Source organism: Lemur catta, chromosome 18 (genome assembly GCF_020740605.2).
Source record: "Lemur catta isolate mLemCat1 chromosome 18, mLemCat1.pri, whole genome shotgun sequence".
In the NCBI taxonomy this organism is placed as follows: Eukaryota; Metazoa; Chordata; class Mammalia; order Primates; family Lemuridae; genus Lemur; species Lemur catta.
The window spans coordinates 40,287,295-40,314,802 of record NC_059145.1 but is presented as its reverse complement, the minus strand read 5'-3'; the positions used below and the strand labels follow the sequence as shown (position 1 = coordinate 40,314,802).

The following is a 27,508-nucleotide window of genomic DNA, read 5'->3' as shown; positions in this document are numbered from 1 at the left end:
TTCAGTGTACAGATCTTTTACCTCTTGGTTAAATTTATTCCTAAGTGTTCTTTACGATGTTATTGTAAATGGATTTTTAAAAAAAATTTCTTTCTTGGATAGATTGTTATTAGTATAAAGAGAAATGCAATTGATTTGTGTGGGTTGATTTTGTATCCTTCAACTTCATTGAATTTATTTATTCAAACAGTTTTTTTGTGGGATCTTAGATGGGTTTTCTATATATAAGATCATGTTACCTGCAAACAAGGATAATTTTTCTTCTTTTCCAATTTGGATGCCTTTTATTTATTTATTTATTTTCCTGATCTGATTGCTCTTGCTAGTACTTCTAGTACTATGTTGAGAAGAAGTGGTGAGAGTAGCTACAGGACATTTGACAATGTCTGGAGACATTTGTAGTGGCTACAGCTGCAGGGCTGATAATGGCAACTATGAGACAGAGGCCAGGAATGCTTCTTTTTTTTTTTTTTCTTTTAAAGTTTTGTTTTTTTTATTTTATTTTATTTATTTTATTTTGAGACAGAATCTCTGTTGCCCAGGCTAGAGTGCCGTGACATCAACCTAGCTCATAACAACCTCAAACTCCTGGGCTCAAGTGATCCTCCTGCCTCAGCCTGCTGAGCAGCTGGGACTACAGGCATGTGCCACCATGCCCAGCCCAGGAATGCTTCTAAGCATCCTACAATGCACAGGACAGCACTCTACAGCAAAATTACCTGGCCCAAAACAGTAATAGTGCTGAAGTTGAGAAATCCTTCTCTACCTGTATGTTTAAAGGCACTTTAAACTCATCCTATCTGAAGGAAGTCATTATCTCATTCATGATAATCCTATCCCTTTCCCTATTTCTCGTCTATGCTCATAGTCTCTCTTTTTTTAAATTGTAAAATACACATAATATAAAATTGACCATCTTAACGATTTTAAAGTGTACAGGTCAGTACACATTCACATTGTTGTACAACCAGTCTCTAGAACTTTTTCATTTTGCAAAAGTGAAACTCTGTACCCATTAAAATATAATTCCCCATCTCCCCTCCCCTGGCAGCCACCATTCTGCTTTTTGTCTCTATGAGAATTTGACCGCTGTAGATAGTTCATGTAAGTGGAATCATACAATATTTGTCCTTTTGTGACTGGCTAATTTCACTTGGCATAATGTCCCGAAGTTTCATGCATGTTGTAGTGTGTGTCAGAGTTTTCCTTCTAAGGCTGAATTAATACTCCATTGTATGTATATACCACGTTTTGCTTATCCATTCATCATCCAGTGGACAGTTGGGTTGCTTCCATGTTTTAGCTGTTGTGAATAATGCTGCTGTGAACATAGATACAAATATCTCTTTGAGATCCTGCTTTCAGTTCTTTTGGGTAAAATGCCCGGAAGTAGAATTGCCGAATCATGTAGTAATTCTACTTTTTTTTTTTGAGAAACCACCCAAGCTGTTTTCCACAATGGGTGCATTATTTTACTTTCCTACCAGTAATGCAAAAGAGTTCCAGTTTCTCCACATCCTTGGTAATGCTTGTTATTCTTTGTTTTTTATTTTTCATTTTATTTTTTTTTTAAGTGGGACCTGAACTCACATTTTTTGTATTATTTTTTTGATAATAGCCATCCTAATTGATGTGAGATGATATCTCACTGTGGTTATAGGAGTTCTGTTTTTTTTTCTTTTTTTTTTTTTTTGCAAAGCTATCCTTCAGAAATGATAGGAGTTCTCTATTTTGGAACTCAGCCTTTTATTCCTTAATATCTGTACCCATAGTTCTTCAGCTTTCCTCTTTTCCCCAAACTAGATGCATTTGGTAAGCATTACCCTCATGCTTGCTTAGTGTGCGGTGCTGGCAAGAGGTAACTGAGAGTTCTCTGAGAGCAGCCACAACCCACAGGGGTGGTGTCTACATAAGGAAATAAACACACCTCAGCTTCCTGAAGACAGTAGACTTATTCTTGAAGAATGATCCTTGCCTGGGACCAGGGATGGAGCAGAAACTCTAGACACAGGCCACAGAGGCATGAAGCCAGGGTGTATGTGAGCAGCTGTGAGGAGTGTGAGCATGGGTCTGTGTGCCAGGCCAGGGTATAGCCAGTTAGGCAGAAGCCAGAACACCAGGGGGCCTTAGATGTCACAGGTGGGACTTCTGATTTGATCCTGTCGATGCTGGGGCTACTGACTGGTAGTAATTGATAGACTGACAGGGCCAAATTTGCCTTTAGGAAAAGTCATTGACAGCAATAGTATAGGGCAAGACTAGAGATAAAAGAATTCCAGTAGCAGCAGTGGAGGGGGTTTCTTCAAGGGGTACTAAAGAGATTGAAAAGACAGTGCCTGGACAGATGTAAGAGGAGGGAGGAAGTAGGTGTTAGTGGAGAAACCTGAGCCAGTAAAGGGGGCTCTGGAAGAGCAGGGGGTTAAAGAGAATAGTAGCTAGCATTGTGTGTAAAGCTCAGGAGGGGCAAGCAGCAGCATTCAGCAGGAATGGCAGGGAGCCTGGGAGGGTGGGAAGAGTGACTGCCAAGGCTGTGCTGACCTGCTGGGGAAGCCCCAGGCCAGTGAACTTGGCTTGGTTTTCTGTCTAACCAGATGCATCCTTGTCAGAAGCGAAGCCTGTGAGGCAGAAGCCTGGCAGCTGAGACCTGGCGTGCTCCGGTGCTGCCCCACCCGCGTGCTTGCCAGTGTCTGTGTGGCATGCCGCTGCCCCTTCTGTTCTGCCGCATCTGTTTTTCTAGATGAACTTTAGAATCAATTTTGTCAAATGCCTAAGAAGCCTATCTAGACTTTGATTGGAATTATGTTCAATTTACAGGTTAATTTAGGAGGCTTTTGCCTCCTCACACATAAATGTTCTATCATCCAGGAGCATATGTCTCCCTGGGATGTCTTTTTGCCAAGTTTTGTACTTTAAAAAAAAATATGAGTCTGTACCTTTCTTAAGTTCATCTTAGGTAGGTTGTGTTTTTTGTTTCTGTTGTGAATAGAATTTTTAAAAATTACATATAATTATTTCAGTCTTGGGAAGGCTGTGGTCACTCCTCAGCTTGTCATGGGTCTGGTTGGACTGAAACCTCACTGTAGAGAGCTTCCTGGCCTGTGGCTCCTGCTGTCCACTGTCACATGGCCCTAATGTCAGAAATCCATTTGACAATTCCATTTTCTTGCTGTCCCACAGGCTTTGTCACCTTTACCAATGCCAAGTGTAACTTCTTAAACCCGTCCTTTATTCATAGTCTGGTCCCTGTTGTTCTGCTTCTCACTTATTTCTTTGTTCCTTTGACCCTGGTCATCTGCATTTCTGTTCTGCCTCTTAGATTCTGAGCTTCTTAAGGGCAGGGACCAGGTTTTGTCTATCCTGATGATGCTCAGGTGGCCAGCATGTTGCTTTGTATATGCTTGAGACTGAGGAAATGTTTTAGTTGATATTTTCTGTAGAAAAGAATGAAGTTGCAAAACACTTTAAATAATATTTTGTATAAATGGCTTTAACATTTCAAATTATTTTTGTAGAACGTATTCCTAGCATAGGATTTTTACATCAAAAGTTACATCTGTTTTAGGATATGGGCTACATATTTTCTGATTGCTGTGTTTACTGAAGCTTCCTAGATCACTATGCGAATGTATCTTCTGCTCACTTGTTGCCATGTGGGATATTTTTTTTTCTAAATAGGTGTAAGAATTTACCTTATCATTTTCATCTATCAAAGTTAGGCATTTTTTGTTTGTTTTTGAGACAGTGTCTTGCTTTGTCACCTGGGCTGGAGTATAGTAGCATCATTCACAGCTTACTGCAACCTCAAACTCCTGGCTCAAGCGATCCTCCTGCCTCAGCCTCTGAGGAGCTGGGACTACAGGCATGTGCCACCACGCCTGGCTAATTTTTTTTTTGGTAGAGATGGGATCCCACTATGTTGCCCAGGCTGGTCTCCAAACTCCTGGCCCCAAGTGATCCTCCTGCCTCAGTCTCCCAAAGTGCTGGGATTATAGGTGTAAGGCACCATGCCCAGCCAGAGCTAGGCATTTTAAAGTGTTCTCTCTATGCCTGGTTCTGGACTAGGGCTTGAAGTGGGTAGACAGATGAAAAATTATGGCTCTATGACACAAGTGACTTATGGTGTAGCTGGACATGGCCCAGGTAGACTGAGGTGTGAAGATGTTATGGATCCTTACAACGTTCCTTTTCCCCTGCCAGGGCTGGGGTCTGCTGGGTCCCCGGAACGAGCTGTTTGACGCAGCCAAGTACCGAGTGCTAGCTGATCGCTTTGGCTCCCCGGCTGACAGCTGGTGGCGCCCGGAACCCACCATGCCCCCTACTTCCTGGCGGCAGCTGAATCCCGAGAGTATTCGGCCAGGGGGACCTGGGGGCCTATCCCGCTCTTTGGGCCGGGAGGAAGAGGAGGATGAGGAGGAAGAGCTAGAAGAGGGGACCATAGATGTTACCGACTTCCTGTCCATGACCCAGCAGGACTCCCATACCCAACTCAGGGACTCAAGGTACAGCTGGGGGCTGGGGGATGCAGGGAGCTGGCCGTATCTTGATGTGGGGATGTGTAGATGTTCCCTGCTAGCCTTCTCTGAGATGGGAGGGCACCTGCCCACAGTTCAGCTTGTGTGTCCTATCACTCATTGATGTGTCTGCCCATTCTTGGGGGATGGCCAGCTGTGGTCTTGCACTGTGTGGCTGGGCTTTTGCAAAACAGCAGCATAGAGGCCCTTCCTTCTGCTCTTTTATCTGTGTGAGGGAACTGAGGGAGCATTATTGGGTGATATCTGCAAGAGGATCACAGGCAGAGCAAAGGTGCCCCGTTTCCCATCTGTCTCATGCCTCTTGGTTGCAGTGTCATAGCCTCTGTGACTCAGAGCTTCAGGGGAAATTAATTGGCCTGGGAAGAAAGACAACTTTTTCACCTAAACTTTTGGTCCTCTCAGGGGGGGTTCCTTTGAAATGACAGATGATGACAGTGCTATTAGGGCTCTGACCCAGTTTCCACTTCCCAAGAACCTTCTGGCCAAGGTGATTCAGATTGCGACGTCATCCTCCACAGCTAAGGTGAGATGGGTCTTCTAGAAGTGTGTGGGTGGGGAGCTTGCTTGGTCGTGTCTGGTGTTCCCCAGACAGAGGCCTGGGAGAACAGAGGGGGCTTGTGTACGCAGCCCACATCTAGGGTAGCTGGAGGAGCTCTGGGTTCCTAGATGGTGAAGCAGTAGAGAACAGCTCAGGACTTAGGCCACGGGAGCACAGGGCGTCGGCTGGGGACTGCAGGAGTGGAAGACTCGTGTCTGTTCAGGGTGGTGGGTTGTCCGTGGGGAGGAGGTTAGAGGTGTGGGTGGCTGTCTTGCCGAAGTATGAATTTCTTTGTTGCTGCCAGGCTAAGGGTCTTTGGTTAATTAATACAGAGCTTCTGTCCAGGTGCAAGGCACTTTTGCTCCTCCAGGATGTGCCTGGTTTTAGCTTATGCTGACAGCTTCAACCCACAGCTGCTGGGAAGGTGCTGAGAGGACAGGGAAATAGGAGGGCGGGTAGTGTCATAGCCCAGACACCATCATCTGCTGTGGAAGTCGAGGTACAGCAGGAGAAGCAAGCTCAGACTAGGGTGCCCAGCCCCACGGGGCCTGCTTCTGGCTGTAGAGCAGCACTTTTAGTGCGGCTTGTGCTTGGCACCTGGTGAGATGGTGGCTGATTCCATCTCTGGATTCCTTGGCATTCTGAAAATGCCTCAAGTCTCTTTTCATTCCCTGCCTTTTCATAACCATCTCTTTTGCCTTCCACGTAGAACCTCATGCAGTTCCACACAGTGGGCACCAAGACCAAGCTGTCGACGCTCACTCTGCTCTGGCCCTGTCCTATGACCTTTGTGGCCAAAGGGCGCCGCAAAGCAGAAGCCGAGAATAAGGCGGCAGCCTTAGCCTGCAAGAAACTGAAGGTGAGTCTGGGGGTCCCTGGTACGATGCATGAGGATGTCTTGCATCTCCCTTCTACCTGTGGCAAATTGGTCCACTTTTCTAGGAAATGAAACCTACCACATCAGGCCTTTGGCCTGGGCAAAATTATCTGGCGTCCAAGCCTTGTTTATAGGCTCTGTGGCTCCTGTTGCCATGAATTCTCCAGAGCCCCTGTGCAGGTGCTTTGCCTGTGAGCCCAGCCTTTTCAACAGTGTTGGCCAGAACCTGGGTGAAGCCAGGAGACTTGCTTGTCATTCTGAATGGCATAAAGCCATTCAGCCTGTGTTGAGAGGCAGACCTGGTGTCCAGAAAGATCCTGATAGCTTGGGCTTTGTGGCCAAAATGAGTAACATGGCTTGTATCTGGGATGAAGACTGAGGAAGCAGTCAACATCAAAGTGAAGGCAATATTGGTTTACAGCCTGCAGTTTGCTTGAAGAGACTCTAGAGTTATCTGATGCCATAGTAGTGGGGCTTAGCATTGTGACTGACTGCCTTAGAAGTTAGTTGTCTCAACTCAGGTCAGTAGGGGTTTTGTGTACAGAACAGAGAGAAATAGGCCCTGCTTTACTCTGAGTGGTCAAGTGTACCTTTGATGTATTTGGCTCTGGGAACCACATTTTTATTTTAATTTTTTGAGACAATCTTGCTCTGTTACCCTGGGTAGAGTGCAGTGGCATCATCATAGCTCACTGCAATTTCAAACTCCTGGGCTCAAGTGATCCTCCCACCTCAACCTCTAGAGTAACTGGGACTATAGGCACATGCCATGGCGCCCGGCTAATTTTCCTATTTTTAGTAGAGATGGGGTCATGCTCTTGCTCAGGCTGGTCTTGGACTGCTGAGCTCAAGAGATCCTCTTGCCTTGGCCTCCCAGAGTGCTAGGATTCCAGGTGTGAGCCACGGCGCCTGGCCCAAGGGAACCACATTTTAGATACAGCTTATGGTGAGAGGTAACAAGAACCTGGAGAAAGAAGAGGAAGGGAGGACAGGCAAGTGGTGAGAGAGAAGAGGGAACGGATAACACTACCTGTGGCCCAGGAGGGCAGAAGTAGGACTGTTAGGTAGAACTCTGAGTTCTGAATTTTAGCTTAGTGTACAAGCACTGATGATCAGAAGCATCTTAGCGTGGTAGAGGCCAGGCCAGGTTCCAGTTGGGAGCAGCGTTGAGAGAGAAGCTGATGGCACGCATCAGAGGGGCTACCAGGGAAAACCCATGAAGTCCTGGGGTTTAGTGGTGGGGAGCCTGTTCCCACAGCAGGAAGGCTGTGTTGGCACCTCCCATGGTACAGGGACTAGGTCCCTCTCCTTTCCTTGAAGTCCTTACAGCTCATAGGGCCAGCAAATCCAGAGGAAGGGGATTGGTTCCTTTTGGAGGAGAGACTTCTTTAAGGAGGGAGTCTTTGATCTGGGCTTTGATGGGTGAACAGGGTCCAGACATTACAGGTGACACAAGACTGCAGGGAACAATGACTGTGGTTTTACCCATTTGGCTGAGGTGTTGGAATACCTTGTTTTATCTCTGGTTGAGGGAGCTTAGGCATGTGGGGAAGATAGTGTTTTCATTCCAGTGGCTTGTTTTATCAAGTTGCATTAATAGACATTTACGGGAAATTCGATGTCCATCTGTATATGATGAGGTCATAGATGGGACAGGTGCCATGCAGAGACCAGGAGGTGGGGTGGCAGCCTACCTGAAGGATCAGGGTTGGGGGGCTTTGGCGAGGCAGCAAAGGCAGAGGGAGTCTGTAGAGTGTGTGCTAGTATCACTGGGGGCCTGGCCTGGCTGGTCTCAGAGGCGCACGCTGGGAATTCGTGGAGGTGAGATTGGCCTGTCCGGCATTGTCGGGGGCTCCAGCTGCACAGGGTGAGGTTTCTCATAAGGGCACCACCCCTGTTAGAGCTCTTCTGCTCTAACACATCAGGTTTAGCTTTTCTTGAATTAATTTTAACTAGTTCATTTTAAAAAATTATTATTTTGTCGAGATTTACATTTTCCCAGTTCCTAATTATTCCTTCCTTCACCATGTCCGCCCAAAACCAAAATCTCTTAGAAAAAAGAGTCTGCTCTGCACAAGTTCTCTCTTGGAGCTCCTGAGCATGTCTAGACCAGTTCCTGGGGAGACCAGAGCATAGGCTGAGCCATACGTGTCCCCTCTGCAGAGCCTGGGCCTGGTGGACAGGAACAATGAGCCGCTTACCCACGCCATGTATAACCTGGCCTCCTTGCGAGAGCTGGGTGAGACCCAGCGCCGACCGTGTACCATCCAGGTGCCCGAGCCCATCCTCCGCAAGATAGAGACCTTCTTGAATCACGTAAGAGGGCCCCGCCAACATCTTTCCCTGCCCCCCAAACCCCATAGTCTGTTTCCATCTTCTCTAGACTGATGGCCTCCACCTGCGACAGGCAGTAGTAACTCCCCATTTTCCCTACTGAGGATGGAGCCTGGGATCCCCCTGCCCTGAGCAGCCCAGTCTTGCACACGAGGGGCTCAGGGCAGTCACGGACTGAGTCCTCTGCCCAGCAGGTTGGGCCATAACATCTGACCCAGGTGAATCCTGTGGAGGGGCTGGTTGTATGTGAATGAGGAAAATGGTATTTCTCTTTCACTATTTTGCTTGCCTCCCTGTCCCCTAGTACCCCATCGACAGTTCATGGACCTCCCCGGAGCTCCGGCTGCAAAGTGATGACATCTTGCCCTTGGGCAAGGACTCAGGGCCCCTGAGTGACCCTATCACAGGCAAGCCCTACATGCCCCTGTCAGAAGCAGAGGAGGTGCGTCTGAGCCAGAGCCTATTAGAGCTGTGGCGGCGGCGAGGGCCAGTCTGGCAGGAGGTTCCTCAGCTACCTGTGGACCCACATCGGGACACCATTCTCAGTGCCATTGAGCAGCACCCGGTGGTGGTCATCTCTGGGGACACAGGCTGTGGGAAGACTACACGCATCCCCCAGCTGCTCCTGGAGCGCTATGTGACCGAGGGCCGTGGTGCCTGCTGCAATGTGATCATCACCCAACCTCGCCGCATCTCGGCTGTGTCTGTGGCACAGCGAGTCAGCCATGAACTGGGTCCTTCCTTGCGCCGGAACGTGGGCTTCCAGGTGCGGTTGGAAAGCAAGCCCCCAGCCCGAGGTGGGGCCCTGCTCTTCTGCACTGTGGGCATCCTGTTGCGGAAGCTGCAGAGCAACCCCAGCCTGGAGGGCGTGAGCCACGTCATCGTGGACGAGGTGCACGAGCGGGACGTGAACACAGACTTCCTGCTGATACTGCTCAAGGGCCTGCAGCGGCTCAACCCAGCCCTGCGGCTGGTGCTCATGAGTGCCACGGGGGATAACGAGCGTTTCTCCCGCTACTTTGGTGGCTGCCCCGTCATCAAGGTGCCTGGCTTCATGTACCCTGTCAAGGAGCACTACCTGGAGGACATCCTGGCCAAGCTGGGCAAGCACCAGTACCCACACCGGCACCGGCACCATGAGGTGAGGGATGCTCCCACCCCATTCCACCCAGGGCTCTGGCCTTTCCTCTGTGGATTCCCCTCCTCCCTGTCCCTGTGGCTTGGTGGCTTCAGTTTCCTTGATAGAAACGGGGGAATAATCACGCCTGCGTGGCAAGTATGTGAGGATTGGAGTTGACATGTCAAGTGGCTCTGTCTCACTGAGTCACGGTGGCTGTGTCCTATGCACGACCTCTTACCCTGTGCTGTGACTGTGGCCTCTCTTCCCCCACCCCAGTCTGAGGATGAATGTGCACTGGATTTGGACCTCGTGACTGATCTGGTTCTGCACATCGATGCCCATGGGGAACCAGGTGGGTGCTTCCCCCTCTGCCCTGTGCCCACCCCAACCCCCACATGCAGGAGCATTGACTGACGCCTGCAGGGCCCCTTTACAGGTGGGATCCTGTGCTTCCTGCCTGGGTGGCAGGAGATCAAAGGAGTGCAGCAACGCCTCCAGGAGGCCCTGGGCATACACGAGAGCAAGTACCTCATCCTGCCAGGTGAGAGCCCGGGTATAAGGAATGATGCATCCTCAGCAATGAGTCTTGCCCTCTGTCCTGGGGACTGACCCCACTGGGCCTCAGTTTCATGGAAATGGGGTCAAAATTCTTGCCCTGCCTTCATCCCAGGGGGTGGTTTTGGCGGAAGCAGCGCACATAACCAGTGTGTCTTGCTGCCCACCAGTGCACTCCAACATCCCCATGATGGACCAGAAGGCCATATTCCAGCAGCCTCCAATTGGGGTGCGCAAGATTGTCTTGGCCACCAATATTGCTGAGACCTCCATCACGGTCAATGACATTGTACACGTAGTGGACAGCGGTCTGCACAAGGAGGAACGCTACGACCTGAAGACCAAGGTGGCCCCAGCCCAGATCTGCCTTAGACCTGCTTTGTGTGTCCCGAGAAGGCCATACTTGTAGGGTCTCAGTGTCCCTGTTTTGGTGGGGGCTGGGGGGTGGCTGGTGAAGGGTTATTTGAGATGTGGGAAAGCATTGAGGAAGGCCTGTGACGTCTGTGTTGCTGCTTACCTGTCCCCTCCCCCAGGTGTCCTGCCTGGAGACTGTGTGGGTGTCAAGAGCAAATGTAATCCAGCGCCGGGGCCGGGCGGGCCGCTGCCAGTCAGGCTTTGCCTACCATTTATTCCCACGAAGCCGGCTGGAGAAAATGGTCCCTTTCCAAGTGCCAGAGATCCTGCGCACACCCCTTGAGAACCTGGTGCTGCAAGCCAAAATCCACATGCCTGAGAAGACGGTGCGGCAGGGGTAGGGCAGGGCGGGGCAGGCCAGGCCTGGGGAACAGGCTGGTGGGAAGCAGGCTCACGGTGGGCTCTGGCTTGTTCCCCTTGTAGGCAGTGGAGTTCCTGTCCAAGGCTGTGGACAGTCCAAACATCAAGGCAGTAGATGAGGCCGTGATCTTGCTCCAGGAGATCGGTGAGTGGGGGCCGGGCTGAGCTGGGCTGGGGAGTGGCTCTCAAGGTTGGGGCTGACAGCTGAGCTGTTGCAGGGGTACTGGACCAGCGGGAGTATCTGACCACCCTGGGGCAGCGCCTGGCCCACATCTCCACTGACCCCCGGCTGGCCAAGGCCATAGTGTTGGCTGCCATCTTCCGTTGCCTGCACCCGCTGCTGGTGGTTGTTTCCTGCCTCACCCGGGACCCCTTCAGCAGCAGCTTGCAGAACCGGGCGGAGGTGGACAAGGTCAGACCCAGTGCCTTCCCGTAGCCCTCTGGCTCTCCCTTCTGACCCTCCACCATACACTGTCCTAAGGGGCCTCCTCTGGCCCCTCCCCTGTGACCTGGGTACCTTCTTTTCCCAGGTAAAGGCACTGTTGAGCCATGACAGTGGCAGTGACCACCTGGCCTTTGTGCGGGCTGTAGCTGGCTGGGAGGAGGTGCTGCGTTGGCAGGACCGCAGCTCCCGGGAGAACTACCTAGAGGAAAACCTGCTGTACGCGCCCAGCCTGCGCTTCATCCACGGTCAGCCGCCGCTTACATCTGGTCTCCTCCTGAGCCCTTTACACCCTTCCCGCCCATACTGGCTGCCCGTCACCCCTGCCAGCTTTGTGGCCAGGGCGCCCCAGGTTTACTGTGCACTTTGCCTTCCCAGGACTTATCAAGCAGTTCTCTGAGAACATTTATGAGGCTTTCCTGGTGGGGAAGCCCTCAGACTGCACTCTGGCCTCTGCCCAGTGCAATGAGTACAGCGAAGAAGAGGAGCTGGTGAAGGGCGTGCTGATGGCCGGTCTCTACCCCAACCTCATCCAGGTGCTGCCTCCAGGAGGGAGTGGGAGTTGACCAGGTCCCAGCCTCCTTCCCTGTCCCCAGCTCCTTGCTCAGCCTCACCCATCTTTTTCTCCATTCCTGCAGGTGAGGCAGGGCAAGGTTACCCGGCAGGGGAAGTTCAAGCCCAACAGTGTCACATACAGGACCAAATCAGGCAACATCTTGCTGCACAAGTCGACCATTAACAGGTGGGGGGCAGGCAGGACTGGATGGGGTAGCTGGGAAGGGCCAGAAGAGGGTGGCCTCACTCAGCCCTATAATCCCTAGGGAGGCCACACGGTTACGGAGCCGATGGCTGACGTATTTCATGGCGGTCAAGTCCAATGGCAGCGTCTTCGTCCGGGATTCCTCCCAGGTGCACCCGCTAGCTGTGCTGCTCCTGACCGATGGGGATGTGCACATCCGTGGTGGGTGCCTGCAGGCCTTCTACCCCCACTGCTCTGTGTCTTGCTCCTCAGGTTGGCCTCACCTGGGCTCCTCACCGTCTTTTCTGTTCCCCCAGATGATGGGCGCCGGGCCACCATCTCCCTGAGCGACAGTGACCTGCTGCGGCTGGAGGGCGACTCACGCACAGTGCGGCTGCTGAGGGAGCTGCGTCGGGCCCTGGGCCGCATGGTGGAGCGGAGCCTGCGCAGCGAGCTGGCTGCACTCCCCCCCAGCGTGCAGCAGGAGCACGGGCAACTGCTTGCGCTGCTGGCAGAGCTGCTGAGAGGACCTTGTGGCAGCTTTGACGTACGCAAGACAGCTGATGACTGAGCCCTGCTTCTGCTGGGGCTGTGTACAGAGTGCAAATGTTTATTTAAAATAAAGTTCTATTTATCCCTTGTGAGCATTGCTATCCGCTAGGGGCTCCTCTCTCAGGGCCTCAGCACTCTGGGCCACAGTGCCCCAAACCAAGAGGAAGAAAAAGGAAGGTATAGGTAGACCGAGGTGCTTATTGTTGGGGACGGGGCTGCCTGTGGCCCTAAGTCTTGTGGCGGAAGAGGGTTAGAGCCCCCCCCCCACCCCCAGAGTGGGGTTTGAACCACCAGTGCTGTTAACCAACTTGAACTGCTTGGGCCAGCCTGACCTAGTCTCTTGGCACAGCTGCTCCTATAGGTGCCCACCCCATTGGGAGCCCATCAGAACTGTCGCTGTTCTTGTAGGTTTGGACAGCAAGCAAGCGTTGAGCAGCCCCTTCCCAGGCAGATTGGGGAAGAGTTCCACAGGCTGCTGAGGCCCACTTAGACCCCAACCCTTGCTTTGTGTGGCAGCCCTTGCCACAAGCACAGTGGTACTTTCCTTTAGCCATAGCCACAAGTTCACAGCTGAGGGGGCAGAGTGCTTAGGTCATTACGACAGTGTGCACACAGCACCCCAGTCCCAGGAGGGCAGTGGCAGCAGGGACGTAGATGTTAGAGGTGGAGACAAATCAAGGCACACAGAAGTGCAGGGCCTGTGTGCAGGGACATCAGGCAGTTTTATTTACTCTTAAAATTAAATTGTTACAAGAGTCACTGACAACGGGTAATGGCTGTGCCATAAGCAAGTTGGGAAGTACAGAAATGTCCCACACCCAAGTGGCTGCAGAGTAGTACACATGGGGACCTCTGGTCCCCACCTGTCAGGCCAGCTTTCTCTGGTTCTCTGGCTTGTGGGATTCTTCAAGGGCGCTGTGACCAGACAACCTCTAAGAACACTGACCATGCCTGCTGCCCACCTAGAGAGCTTCCCACTTGGGTACCTCCCCCCTCCCCACCCTTGGCCAAAGGAGTGAAAGGACTCAGAGCCTGTTGTCAATCTCAGCATCCTCATGACCCCAGGGTCAACACAAGGGAGGGCAGCAGGGCTGTCACCCCAGCTGTGTCTCCTTGCTACCCAACCCCTGTTGCTTCCTTCTCCCCAGTTTCATCTTGCCTCTTCCTCCTGCTGACAAAACACTAGTGCCCTAATGTCCCTGGCATGGTTGAAGCATTCTGCAGACAGTCTCTCAGGAGGAAAGCTGGTCCCCCTGGCTCAGGCAGCACTTTTTCCACGAGGCCCTGCAATTTCTTGGTATGTGCTGGGGGAGTTGGGAATATGGTATCAAACCTCCTCCCCAGGTTAACTGCTACCTCAGAAAGAGGGAGGATCTGTCAGGCCCAGAGACACCCTCCCTATACATGGGGATCAAATCTGAACCTCAGTCAAGACCCTGACCTTCAGCTCCAGGCATGCCAGGAGCAGAGGGGCAGAAGTCGGGAGGAGGGCCTGAGGGGCCAAGTCTGAGGCAGCCTCCTCAGAGGCAAATCTGCACTGCAGCAAATGCCTCTCCAGAGGAGAAGTCCTTAGAAACTCCCAGGCCATTTCACTACAAACTTATGTTTTAATCCTTTATTAGAAACCATGCAAACTTTAATACAAAAAATACAAGTGCATAAGAATCTTTGTGTCAATACAATTCCCAGGATTTCTCATCATTGCAGCCATCCCAAGACCGGGCCTAGCTGGACCCCCCACCTGCAGGCCTCACCTCTCCTCCCTCCCCACTCCAGTCAGGCTACACGGGAATTGGGGTGGCCTCAGTCTCATGTCTTTTATTTTTAAATTTCCAGACTTGATTCCCCACTATCCACGTGAGTTCTGGACATCTCAGCCCCCCCTGGACACAAGCAAGGGCTTAAGTGTCCTAGGCTGCAGGTACAGGCCAGAGGATTTTGGACTTCCATGGCCCTTTCCTGTTTCTCAGGCCCTGGCCTTGTATCCCAGGGCTGACCACCAGATCCCAGGGAATGAGACAGACAGAGATGCCCAAACCAGCCTCTTGGTTAGAAATGAAAAGCAGCATACACACAAAATGCCAAAACCACCAGTCCACAGTCTGACCAGCCCGTAGTGTGCCTGACCGCTCACCAGCCACAGCCGCTGCATCTCACTTCCCTGCCGACACCATCTCCAGGGCCCCGAGCTGCCCAAAGGGCAGCTCCCAAAGCCTGACGTCCTCCTGCGTGGAGGCTTAAGGATCTCCCCTCCCTGTTTCCTTTAACACCTACTGAGGACTTTCATTTAGACATGGCTTCAACCTGTAAAACTATTCCACCAGTTTATAGGTTATTAGAAAATAAAAGGATAAAATAAGAAAAAGAAAAATATAACAGCAGCTAGGCAGGTATGGTAAGCAGCGGGGCCAGGCAGCACTGACCCCTGACTAACTTGGGGCAGGGCAGCAAGAGGGGCCCGAAACCACCTGGGTGCCATTGTGGGGTCAAATGGAGAGGCGGTGGCTTAGCACACTCTAGGGGACACAGTCAGCATCCAGTCATCACTTGGAATCCGCCTCCACTCTTCCCTCCAGGTAGATCCAGGGAGGAGGGAAGGCATGTCAGTTTCTTTTGGGTTTGGTCCAAACAAACCAAACAAAGGAGGTTGGAATCCTATTCCCCCTCCTAGACCCCACCATAGCCCCATCCTCCCATTCCCCTCCCTAGCTCCTCCAGCAGTGGTGCAGTGAAGGGACAAGAGCGAAGCAGGGAGCTGGGCATGGGGCAGGGACTGAAAGGCGGTGTGGGGGCAGGGCTGTGGCTGCCCTGGGCAAGCGAGGCAGGAGGGAAGGGGGCCCAGGGGGCTGCTCAGAGCCTAAGCGCTCACAGGTCTAGTAGACAGCCCGGGAGAGGGAGCCCAGGGCCCGGGAGCCTGAGCTGGGGCCGCCAGGGAAGTGGGGGGGGCGGGAGACAATGTCGGCCCCATGGTCGGTGCGGGCCCTGGCATTTGCCCGGAACGTCAGCCTGTAGGTCTCAATCTGCAGTGACACGGGAGGAAGGAAGGGAGAGGGTAACGGGGGAGACAAGAGGGGGAACAGAGGGGAGACGGAGACGAGACCAGAATGTCATCATTAGATGCCTGGAAAATAAAAGGTTACTTTGTTAAACTTTAGGCCACACTCTAGTCAAAATACAAAGGAGTTTCAATTTGCGGCCAGTGGCAGGGCCCCTGGCTGGCCCTTAGGCCGAGCCCAGCCACTTACTTGTCTCCTGGATCTGGCTGTCCAAGGTCTGGGCCTCCCTTTGGTCACCACCCCCTGACAGGGTGGTGTGGCCACTGAGGCCACTGGCTGAAGTAGGGGCGCCAGCTTCGGGCGCTGCCTCAGAGATGGCCAGCTCCTCCCCAGCGGGGGGGCCCGGACACGGAGGGGCCTCGCTGCCACCGCCCTCAGTCTACAATGAAACAGCGGGGGAGACAGTGCAGGGTCAGTCGGGGAGGGAGTGGAATGGGGTGATGGTGGTGGGTTTTACACGCAGCCCCCACCCTTGCTGTCCCAGCACCCACTGGCTCAATGTGCAGTCACTTGGAGAATCTAGACCATGCGGCCCCCAGCCCCTGTTCCCACCCCTACCTGTGAGACCAACTCCTGAGGGTCGGGAGTGATGGGCTAGTGACACTCTTAGAGCCCCCCGTGACACTCAAGGCTTTGTGGAGCATCTCTGAGGGGAGAGGTACCAGGCCTCTCAACAAGGCTGGTACCAAATAAAAAGTAGCTGTGACAAAAGTCAGCAATGAGCCTGAAGAGCAACCTTCAGATTGTGGGCCCGGACCTGCTCAGGAAGCAGCAGTGCCACAGGCTAGTTAGGAAGGTCCCCGAGGGGTACAGCCTGCCACTTCCCAGCCCCGGCACAGCATGTGCTCAGAGAAGGGTCAGTAACTCACGGGGTCCCCCTGCCCATTCCTCTGTCTGGTCACATACCACAGACACTGAGGCCTCTTCTGTGCCGGGCACTATTCTGGGGCCCAGGGGCCCCGGCAGGCAGGAAGAAGGTGTCTAAAAGGTATGACCCAGGGAGACTTTGAGGGCCTGGAGGGCTTCACAGGAGAAGGACATTTTGGGGACACTGAACACTCAGTGTGAGTAAAGCGGTAAAGAGAGAGTAACAGTGGGAGGCCATATGTGAGCTGGAAAGCCTGTGTCTCTGAATGCCCAAAAAGTGACAAGGGAGACTTCACAGTGGTTTTTAATCAGAGCAGTGAAAGAAACAGACCTCTGTATTAGAAATATAATTCTAGAAATAATAAAGGGAGATAATGTGAATAAAAGAAAGAACACAGAAAGGCCCAGGTGTTGAGCAGTGGGGGCCTGAGAGTGCAGCCATGTGCACTGAGCAGTAAAAAAAAAAAAAAAAAAAAAAAAAAAAGCCCAGGTGAGAATTCTGGTTCACACTCGTTTGCTGTGTGGCCTTGGACAAGAGACTAAAGCTGAGTTAATGTCTCACTGAAATAGACTTGATTCAGAACAGAATGAAGAACGGCATCCTCATAAGGTGTGGGGGACATGAACTGAGAGCCTGTGACAGCTAGGACCCCCCTAAATGTTCACAGAAACTGATTGGGGCTTGAATCATAGCACCAAGAAAGGAGGGGACAAAGGGACGGGGAGTGACCGGCACTGGGCAAGCAGAGGCCCTGAGAAGCTGCAGCTACCCTTATGCATGGAAGCCTTCAAGATGCTGCTCCCATGGGTCCCCCCACCCACCGATGACATGAACAGAGGACAGACAGCATCTTGGCACACAGAGGGATCCACAGTACTGTGAAGGAGGAAGGGAGGAAAGAGGGGAGAGAGGGAAGGGAGGAGAGGCCCAGCTGGTCTGGGGATGGGAAGCTCTGCCTCTTGAACTCTCTCCTGGAGCCCTGGGTGGAGCAGGCCATGTGCAGGCCCTGCAGAGGCAGCCTGCTGTCACTGGCAGTTGAAAATGTGCCATCCTGCTCCCAGGCCAGGAATGGAGCCTGACAAGGGACAGGAAACCACATTCCCCTCCTCCATGAGACAGCTGGGGAGAGCTCGCCTTGTGATGACCTGTGCCCCAGCACACAGTCCCTCTAAAAATGGCTGAGATGGGCTCAATAAGGAAGGCAGGCCAACGCCTCCAGCTGACAGGTGAGAGGGGGCTGGGCTGGGGCCTCTAACCTCTCCTGCCTCACTCAGGTCTGATGACGGACGATGGGAGAACAGCAACGGTGTGGGTGAATACATGACTCCTGAAGAGACTGAGGGGCGGTGACAGGGGCCTACCTGCCGGGACCTTGACCCTAGCTGCACAGTCCTCACCCCTCCCCAGCTCTGTCTCCCTGGTGACCCACTTGCTACCTTCACGGCACCTCCTGCAGGTAGGTGGCCCACATTATCGAGGGATCCCACCTTCGCCTGGGCCTTCTCCTTGAAGTTCAATTTCTGACTTTCAATCTTGACATCTCCTCCACCTAGAACCAAAAAGGAATCGGTCACTTAAGGGTGGCAGAGAAATATCCCAGCAGGCAAAGCCAGGAGTCTAGAATAGAAATTTGAGCTTGGCCAAGGACTGGTGATGTGTACAATCTAGAAATGGGAAAAAATGTGATCTGCTCCTGGTGGCTGTGAGGGCAAACGAGGAACTGTGAACAAGCTTGTCCAAATGGGGCTTCTCTTACTAAAGCGAGGCTGAGACAACCTCCCCGTCTAGCCAGTGGGAATACCTCCACAGAGGAGGCCAGCCATGCTCACCACCACCCCGCTGGCAGCTGCACACCAGGCTTCGGTGGGACCGGGGCGCAGAGCACAGCTTCTAGGTAGAACCCTCCGAAGGTGCCAAGATGAGCAGCTGCCTTTGATTCTCTTGGCAGTGTGACGACCCCTCCAGCTACCCAGGTCATGTTCCTAGTGTTTCTGAGACCCAGCCTCACTGAAGTCTCAGGAATGTCCTATCAGGGTCCTCACCCTTATTTCACAGCTGCTAAAACTGATGCTGCAAAAGAGAAGTGACAGGCCAAAAGTCGCCACCAAAAAGTGACTGACAGGGACAGGCTGTAAAAACTGTCTGAGCCCCTCCGCAGACCCATGCTGTAGTGGAAAGAAAGAAGGACAGAAAGGAGAGGAATGCCCCGGGACCGTGAGCTGAGAAAGGGCAGTCATGCAGCAGGCCAGGCCAGTCTAGCACCCTCGGCCGGGGCAGGGAGGGAAGGGGACGTGTGCACAAGGGCAGAGTTCAGAGCTCACGGGGCACCCACCCCTCCCGAGGCCCAGCAGCATGGCTTCCTTTGAGTCCTTCTCTTGTTCTACCTTCCTCTCAGCTCATATCGCCGACCTCAGCGCCCAGCTTCTGGCTGAAGTCTCCAGCTTTCCTACACACCGGAGTTCTAGTCCTGGCAAAACTAGACCCTAACTGACTCATTGTCAGTAGAAAAGGAGGTATCTCATAAGAGCAGATTTTCCAGATAAAAGAAAAAAGTGACGGTTAGTTAAGGATCAAACTGTTTCTATCTTTTTAAATAGAGCACATTCTAAAGTGGATCAGTTGTTGAGAAGGGAGTTTTCTTTGCCTTCACCTTAACTAGCCCACGGTGGCTGCCCTTCTGAGATGCCTTATCTGCCAGCCAGTGTGCCCGCTGCTGCAGCAATACTGCCCCACCTCCAAACTGCTGCAGACCCAGGGACCAGGACACATGAGGCTGCGAGAGTGCTAGCCAAGGCAAGAGCCCAGGCTCTGTTCAGAGGCCTTTACGGGGACACTGGGCCAACTATGTTGCTGGAAGGAAGCTGCATTGCTGCAGTTGCAAGCTCTGTGTCTGTGGGCCTAAGCGGCAATGCTGAACGCCTCCCACTCTCTTGCCAGGGCTAGTGGCTCATACTTCACTGCTGGGAGCACTCTTTGCTCCTGAATCTGTCTGACAGGCAAGTCTCAACCACTGCTCTCTACAGAGCTCCTTCAGTATTAGCTCCTAGAATACTCACCTGGGAGGCTGAGCCAGGTCCTCAGCCTAGAGCACACATGTCCCTCAGGTCTAGGCCAACAGTGCCATGCCCGTGGCAGGTCAAGAGTGCCGGTGCATATGGCAGCCTTGACAAACTGTTCCTCCTCCACTCAGAAGTTAACATCCTAACTCGCCCTCTCTGACAGGGACTGAGGAATGTGCTGTTTCTACTGCTGTATCCTGGGTGGGAGATGGCTCAATGAGTCTTTATGGAATGATAAAGACACAAGGATGAAACCCTCCCTAGCCAGAGGGCTGTGCAGCTGGCCCACAGCAGGACCATCCACCCTGGGAGTCCCGGTTGGGCAAGAGAGGCACCACTTACCAGGCTTGTGCTTGATGTTAGCCTTGGATCCACATTTGGAGGAGACCTTAGAGATGTCCACTTTCTTGTTCTGAATCTGAACCTGAGAAAGACATGAAGGAATCATTACCTCAGAAGGAGGGTATACTGTCAGGGCCAAACCCATGCTACCTTTATAATCTTCTCTATGTTCGAGGTTTTGCTCTCTCTGTAAGCCTCTATCTCAGTGAGTTCAAGGTCAGAGTCACCTCCCAAAGTGCTTAAAACAGCCCTTGATCTATCCTGGCCCTGCTTTTCTAGAATTACAGGCGTGAGCCACTGCACCTGACCCTGCTCTTCACTTCTGACCCCACCCTCCAGCCAGACCAGACCACTGTTTCCCACATACACAGGCCTTCCCATGCAGACCCTGTCTATGCACAACCCAGAGTTCTTCTGCCATCTTTCCAGGTCCAAAAACCAGCATCAAGGCTCCCCTGAAATGTCCCATCTGTTCCACATTAAAATCTTACCTGTCAACTCCTTGCCCAGAGCAACATGGAATAACATACTTACTTCCAGTTCTTATCAATGCATTCTCCCCTCAGCCATATATACACACACATACATGATTTTGTATTCCTGCTTAATCCATGTTACAATAATATTCCCACAGAAGATGGGAAATGCAAAAAAAAGGGCCACATCATAATCTATTCTATAATATCCCATATAAACCCAACCATATTCCTAATATTGAGCATCTAGGTTACTTTCAGTTTTTCACTACTATTAAATATAAACATGGCAGCAATGAATATCCTCGTGAATACAGTCATGTGTTGCTTAAGGATGGGAATATATTCTGAGAAATATGTCATCAGGTAATTCCATCACTGTGGGAACATCAATAATATCCTTACACAAACCTAGACCATAGATGGCACACCCAGGCCGTATGGTGTAGCCTAGTGCTCCTGGGCTACAAACCTGTACAGCATGTTACTATACTGAATATTGTGGGCAACTATAACACAACAGGAAGTATTAATATTTTTGTGTCTGAATATCTCCAAACACAGAAAAGGTACAGTAAAAATACAGTATTATAATCTTATGGGACCACTGTTGTATATGTGGTCTGTCGTGGACGGACACTTCATTATGTGGCTGATGACTGTAGAGGTCTTTGCAACTCTGATGACTTCTTCAGGCAAGATTCCCCAGAAGTTTAGTTACCCAAAGATTCAGACTAGATGCTTTTAAGGTTTGTGATGCCAATAAAGCAAAACCTGCTCTTCTGCCGTGTGAGGACATGGCAAAAAGACAAACACGTATGAGCCAGGAAGTGGGGTCTCACCAGACACTGAATCTGCCAGTGCCTTACTCCTGGACTTCTTAGCCTCCAGAACTATGAGAAATAAATTTCTGTTGTTAATAAGCACCTAGGAGAGACAAGCCACTGGACATATACCAGACATCTATCAAGACTCAAGTGATCTGGGAAGCAAATTGATGACCTGAAGAGCAAGCAGCCAGCAGAGCAGCCACGATGACAACTCAAGCAGGTTCCCGAGTCCTTGAGCATGGGACGAGCCTCCAGAATTAGGAGCAGAACACGAAGGAGCAGGATATTGGCTGAGATCAACTCCCGAGAGGCTTGGAGTCCAGCAAGAAGGGTGGGTGGAGCGGCTTATTTCTCCCTCCCTGACATCTTTGGCAGTCAGTGGGCTCCTGAGCTCGGGCTACAAAGCTCTTCTACCCTCATGAGCCCAGAAGCTGCTGCCACCGGTGAACTGGGAGCTTGGTGAGGACGAAGCACCAGGCAGCCAGTGCCCTTGGGATCATTTCCTATCACCGTAGACCCAAGCTCAGACGGCAGGCGCTATATTGCTTCTCTACACACAGTGCACCTTTGCCCTCCCCAGGAGGCCTCAGCCCCTCAGATTTCATGTCACTTGTTCCCACACAAACATTTCCCAACTCCGGCCCAGAATGTGGGAGCCACAGGGGGCTGGTGGGTCCCGCAGGAGTTGTGTGACCCCAGAGTTTGGACATTCTGGGTGGGCTGCCTTCTGGAGAGAGGGACAGAGACGACCAGAGTGCTAGCTTTCTTCCATGAACTGTAAGGCGAAAGCATCAGGTAACTTACAAAGGAAAACCTGTCAAACTAACTGCAGACTTCTCAACTGAGACCTTAGTCAGAAGGGATTGAGGCCCCATTCTCAATCTTCTCAAACAGAATAATGGCCAGCCTAGAATTGTGTATCCTGCAAAACTAAGTTTCTTTTTTTCTTTTTCTTTTTTCTTTTTTTTTTTTGAGATAGAGTCTCACTCTGTTGCCCAGGCTAGAGCGAGTGCCATGGCATCAACCTAGCTCACAGCAACCTCAAACTCCTGGGCTTAAACGATCCTCCTGCCTCAGCCTCCCGAGTAGCTGGGACTACAGGCATGCGCCACCATGCCTGGCTAATTTTTTCTATATATATTTTTAGTTGGCCAGATAATTTCTTTCTATTTTTAGTAGAGACAGGGTCTTGCTCTTGCTCAGGCTGGTCTCAAACTCCTGACCTCGAGCGATCCACCCACCTCAGCCTCCCAGAGGGCTAGGATTACAGGCGTGAGCCACCATGCCCGGCCAAAACTAAGTTTCTTATAGGGGGGAGAAATAAAGACTTTCTCAGACAAGCAAAAGCTGAGGGAATTTGTCAAGACCAGACCCGCCCTGCAGCAGTGCTCAGATCTGCATTATACACTGATCAGCACAATAGACACCCATCAGTGTACAACCATCCAAAATAAAGTTCAGGGCCCAGATACCACGATGGCTCAAGAGCTAAAACAAAGCAATAAAGTTCTACCCAACAGGATGAACAGAAATCCACTACATTTGTCAATTCTTTCAATAAATGTGAATGGCTTGAATTCCCCACTGAAGAGACATAGAATGGCTGAATGGATAAAAAAATACAAGCCAAGTATCTGCTGTCTCCAGAAAATGTCTCTAACCCACAAAGATTCATTCAGACTCAAGGTGAAAGGTTAGAAAACAACATTCCATGCAAATGGAAACCAAAAGAAAGCTGGTGTGGCAGTTCTCTTATCAGATAACATAGACTTCAAATCAACAAAAGTAAAGACAAAGACGGTTATTATATAATGGTGAAGGGAACAATTCAACAAGAAGACATAACAATCCTAAATATCTATGTACCTAACACAGGTATGCCCAGCTCACAAAGCAAACCTTACTAGATCTAAACAAAAGGATAAACAGCAGCATTATAATAGCCGAGGACTTCAACACCCCACTGACAGAATGGGACAGATCCTCCAAATAGAAAATAAACAAGAAACAATGGACTTAAACAGGACTCTAGAACAAATGGGCCTACAGACATTTACGGAATATTCTACCCCCAAACTACTGAATATATTAATACATTCTTCTCATCAGTTCATAGAACATTCTCTAAGACTGATCACATCCTAGGCCACAAAACATGTCTCAACAAATTAAAAAAAAATAGAAATTATACCATGTATCTTCTCAGACCACAGTGGAGAAAAATTAGAAATCAATTCCAACAGAAACATTCAACTCTACACAAAGTCATGTAAATTAAACAACCTACTGTTGAACAATTACTGGGTCAAGGAGGAAATTAATATGGAAATCAAAAGATTCTTTGAACTAAATGACAAAGTGGACACAGGTCACCAAAATCTCTGAGATGCTCCAAAAGCAGTCTTAAGAGGAAAATTCATAGCCTTAAATGCCTATGTCCAAAAGACAGAAAGATCACAAATCAACCACCAATCTAATGAGTCATCTCAAGGAATTGGAAAAGGAAGAGCAAACCAATTCCAAACCCAGCAGAAGAAAAGAAATAACTAAGGTCACAGCAGAACTAAATGAAATTGATAATGGAAGAATTACACAGAAGATTAATGAAACAAAAAGTTAGTTCTTTGAAAAGATAAAACCAACAGGCCTCTTACTATATTAACCAGCGACAGAAAAGAAAGGACCCTAATAAGGTCAATCAGAAATGAAAAAGGAGGCCGGGCGCGGTGGCTCACGCCTGTAATCCTAGCACTCTGGGAGGCCGAGGCGGGTGGATTGCTCGAGGTCAGGAGTTCGAGACCAGCCTGAGCAAGAGCGAGACCTCGTCTCTACTAAAAATAGAAAGAAATTATCTGGCCAACTAAAATATATATAGAGAAAAAATTAGCCGGGCCTGGTGGCACATGCCTGTAGTCCCAGCTACTCGGGAGGCTGAGGCAGTAGGATCGCTTAAGCCCAGGAGTTTGAGGTTGCTGTGAGCTAGGCTGATGCCACGGCACTCACTCTAGCCCGGGCAACATAGCGAGACTCTGTCTCAAAAAAAAAAAAAGAAATGAAAAAGGAGATATTACAACTGATACCATGGAAATACAAAATATCATCTCTGAATATTATAAAAATCTCTATGTACATAAACTTGAAAAAGTTGAGGAAATGGACAAATTCCTGGAAACATACAACTTCTCTAGGCTCAATCAGGAAGAAATAGAACTCCTGAACAGACCAATATCAGGTAATGAAATTGAAGCACCAATAAAAATTTTCCAACAAAAAAAATGTCCAGACCAGAGGGTTTCACAGCTGAATTTTACCAAACCTACAAAGAACTGGTACTTCTACTGCAGAAACTATTTCATAACATTGAGAAGCAAGGAATCCTCCCCAACTCATTCTACAAAGCCAATATCACCTTGATACCAAAACCAGGAAAGGATGCAACAAAAAAAGAAAACTACAGACCAAGGTTCTTGATGTCAAACTCCTTTCCAGAAATGCAGTAACAAGTTACTGCACTCCACTGGCATAACTTACGTGTTTCTGACTCACCATAACCTCCCAGCACTGGATATTCTCATTAAAGAGAAAACCTTGCTAATTTGTAAGAGAAAAATGCTTCCTGAAGGTTGCCTTTTTTGCCCATGCTTATTAACTATTTGTATAATATGCCCCCTCCCTCTCCTGGGATTACTCCTTTTCTTTCACCAGCCAGTAGAAAAGCACTTCTGGGAACAACTATATGTGTTCCCAAGGCCTGTCCCTAGCAGCCTGGAACTCTACATCAGTGGCCACTATGCCTGATGTGCTTTTTTGCTCCTTATGGCCTCCCCATAGGGCCTTTCACTTAGCTGACATTCTGTCCATGTTTGGGGAATAACCAAAAGGATGAATTGCTTTATCCAGAATGAATCATAGTACAGATATGCTTTGGGACTGGAGACTGGTTTGGGTGTCCTCTATACTTGGTCTTGCTTTTAAGTTGGCTAACAGATTTTCATCACTGTCCATTCTGTGGGAGCTTTGGGAAAATATCTCAGTACCAGGAGGATGGTACAGCTTTAAATTAGGGAACATTATAGCCATGAGCCCTCTGGGTTCCTGGATAGGGATTCCAGGGTTCCTGTGAGTGGACCAGTTGTTCCTTGGTACTGTAGAGGAACCTGGCTTCCCAATGTAATCAACTCCATGCAGTGGTCCACTGGGCCCTGACAGCAGGTGCCACAGTGTTCTGGTGGGGTTCCACCACAATCTGTTACATGGCAAGCTACCTTCTTGGGCCCTGTCTTCCTTTCTTTGGTGTCATAAAATATGGTCTTAACCATGTTCTAAGAGGACAGATGTGGTGTCACCTGTAATTTTTCATTTCTACCCACAGCCCAAGGCTTGACACAGAATAACTACCCATGCTCTGCTCATGCTGTTCTCCAACCAACAAACCCATCACATTCTCTTCCCCATCCTTCAAGGTCCAGCTCAAAGGCTGCCTTCTTCAAAGCCTAACATGGCTCTCTCTTTAATCCACTGCTTTCTCACATCATCTCTTAAAGGGATACAACAAGGAACTGTACAGTAATTGCTTCACGTGCTTAATAATCATTTATAGAGTAACTGCTACTGTGACAACACAGCCTCTACTTTGTTTCACTTTTCCAAATAGGCTGCAATTTTCTCTATACAGGAACAATTTTTTCTTTTTCTCCTAAATCTATAGTTCATTCCATAGATATTTATAGGTATGTCCAAAATGGAAGCTTATGATACAGTATAGATACCTCCTAAATGGGAAGTGGGACTCCCCAGCTAGAGAGATGGTAGTCAAACCACTGGAAATGCTTTATCTGGGGTTACAACAATATATCTTGTTTATATTTGTCAGGGGAAGAAATGGGTAATTCAAGAAGAGCGGGCCATGAAAGGGCAATGGTGCAATCACAGCTCACTGCAGCCTTGAATTCCTGGGTTCAAGCAATCCTCCTGCCTCAGCCTCTTGAGTAGCTGGGACTATAGGCATGCACCACCAGGTCTGGCTAATTAAAAAAAATTTTTTTTTTGTAGAGACAGTGTCTCACTATGTTGCCCAGGCTAGTCTTGAACTTCTGGGCTCAAGCGATCCTCCTGCCTCAGCCTCCTGAGTAGCTGTGACTATAGACGTGTGCCACCACGCTTGGCTACTTTTTTCTATTTTTAGTTGCCCAGTTAATTTTTTCTATTTTTAGTAGAGATGGGGGTCTTGCTCTTGCTCAGGCTGGTCTCGAACTCCTGACCTCAGGCAATCCTCCAACTTCATTCTCCCAGAGTGCTAGGATTATAGGCCTGAGCTACCGTGCCTGGCCCATCCCTGGCTAATTTAAAAACAACTTTTTTGTAGACACTATGTTGCCCAGGCTGGTCTTGAACTCCAGATCTCAAGCAATCCTCCTGTCTTGGCCTCCCAAAGTTCTGTGCCTGGCTTCACCTCCCCATTCTTATCCCTCACAGATGGAACACAGGGAAGTGTACTTTTCCCAGCCAAAGAGCTGACAACTGCTTAAACTAATCCACTACCTGTCCTCAAGTAATGGTGACAAGCTCATCTTGCACCACAGGTCCCCAAGACCACATGAGAAGTTAACAGAGTTACTCTCCAAGGCCTGGGCTCTCACCAAGATGTACACCCATACATTTCTTAACAGTGTTCTACATTGGAAGCCTCCATTTCTTTACCTTTTGCTTCATTCTCCATTGAAGAATAGTTGATGAGAGGAAGTTTCACTTTACAGATGTATTGCAGTTAGTAAACAAAGAAGTGCTAGAATCAGAGTCCCACCATGGCACACCTCTACTGAACTCACGGGTCTAGGTATCGCCAACATCACAAAAAGAGAGACGACCAGAAGAATGAGACATGAATGTGACTCCTGATAGAATTAACCCCACTTCCCACTTACATGTCTTGCCAACACGTGAGGAATAAAAATCAAGCCTGAATCAATTTGAAGAAAATTGAGGAACAAAGGAATATGTTAAATGAAACCATGGGGGATGTAATTAGCAGAATCTAGATTCTAGGACAAATCACTTAGTTTACTCATCACAAAAATTACCAGTAAAAGGCCGGGCACGGTGGCTCACGCCTGTAATCCTAGCACTCTGGGAGGCCGAGGCGGGTGGATCGCTCGAGGTCAGGAGTTTGAGACCAGCCTGAGCAAGAGCAAGACCGCATCTCTACTAAAAATAGAAAGAAATTATATGGACAACTAAAAATATAGAGAACAAATTAGCCAGGCATGGTGGCACATGCCTGTAATCCCAGCTACTTGGGAGGCTAAGGCAGAAGGATCGCTTAAGCCCAGGAGTTTGAGGTTGCTGTGAACTAGGCTGATGCCACGGCACTCTGGCCCAGGCAACAGAGTGAGTCTCTTGTCTCGAAGAAAAAAA

General features: G+C 50.0%; 2 protein-coding genes across 9 annotated transcripts in view; one reads left to right on the top strand and one right to left on the bottom strand.

Annotated features, from left to right (window-relative positions):
* The window catches only part of DHX30 (DExH-box helicase 30), a 33,782-nt gene extending 21,227 nt beyond the window's left edge, over nt 1–12,555 (top strand). For all 4 annotated transcript variants that reach the window (XM_045530370.1, XM_045530366.1, XM_045530367.1 and 1 more), the window contains 16 exons: nt 4,198–4,499; nt 4,935–5,055; nt 5,780–5,929; nt 8,111–8,263; nt 8,586–9,422; nt 9,678–9,753; nt 9,838–9,942; nt 10,127–10,302; nt 10,490–10,696; nt 10,794–10,875; nt 10,949–11,142; nt 11,261–11,420; nt 11,551–11,708; nt 11,811–11,914; nt 11,994–12,133; nt 12,229–12,555. In XM_045530370.1, coding sequence (XP_045386326.1) covers nt 4,198–4,499; nt 4,935–5,055; nt 5,780–5,929; nt 8,111–8,263; nt 8,586–9,422; nt 9,678–9,753; nt 9,838–9,942; nt 10,127–10,302; nt 10,490–10,696; nt 10,794–10,875; nt 10,949–11,142; nt 11,261–11,420; nt 11,551–11,708; nt 11,811–11,914; nt 11,994–12,133; nt 12,229–12,482 — 3,219 coding nt within the window. In that variant the 3' untranslated portion in view covers nt 12,483–12,555. The remainder of the gene's footprint in view (nt 1–4,197; nt 4,500–4,934; nt 5,056–5,779; nt 5,930–8,110; nt 8,264–8,585; nt 9,423–9,677; nt 9,754–9,837; nt 9,943–10,126; nt 10,303–10,489; nt 10,697–10,793; nt 10,876–10,948; nt 11,143–11,260; nt 11,421–11,550; nt 11,709–11,810; nt 11,915–11,993; nt 12,134–12,228) is intronic.
* A 598-nt stretch (nt 12,556–13,153) lies between these two features.
* The window catches only part of MAP4 (microtubule associated protein 4), a 191,313-nt gene continuing 176,958 nt past the window's right edge, over nt 13,154–27,508 (bottom strand). For all 5 annotated transcript variants that reach the window (XM_045530360.1, XM_045530363.1, XM_045530362.1 and 2 more), the window contains 4 exons: nt 19,789–19,870; nt 17,824–17,936; nt 15,709–15,898; nt 13,154–15,584 (listed from right to left, as the gene is read on the bottom strand). In XM_045530360.1, the coding sequence (XP_045386316.1) occupies nt 15,577–15,584; nt 15,709–15,898; nt 17,824–17,936; nt 19,789–19,870 (393 nt within the window). In that variant the 3' untranslated portion in view covers nt 13,154–15,576. The remainder of the gene's footprint in view (nt 15,585–15,708; nt 15,899–17,823; nt 17,937–19,788; nt 19,871–27,508) is intronic.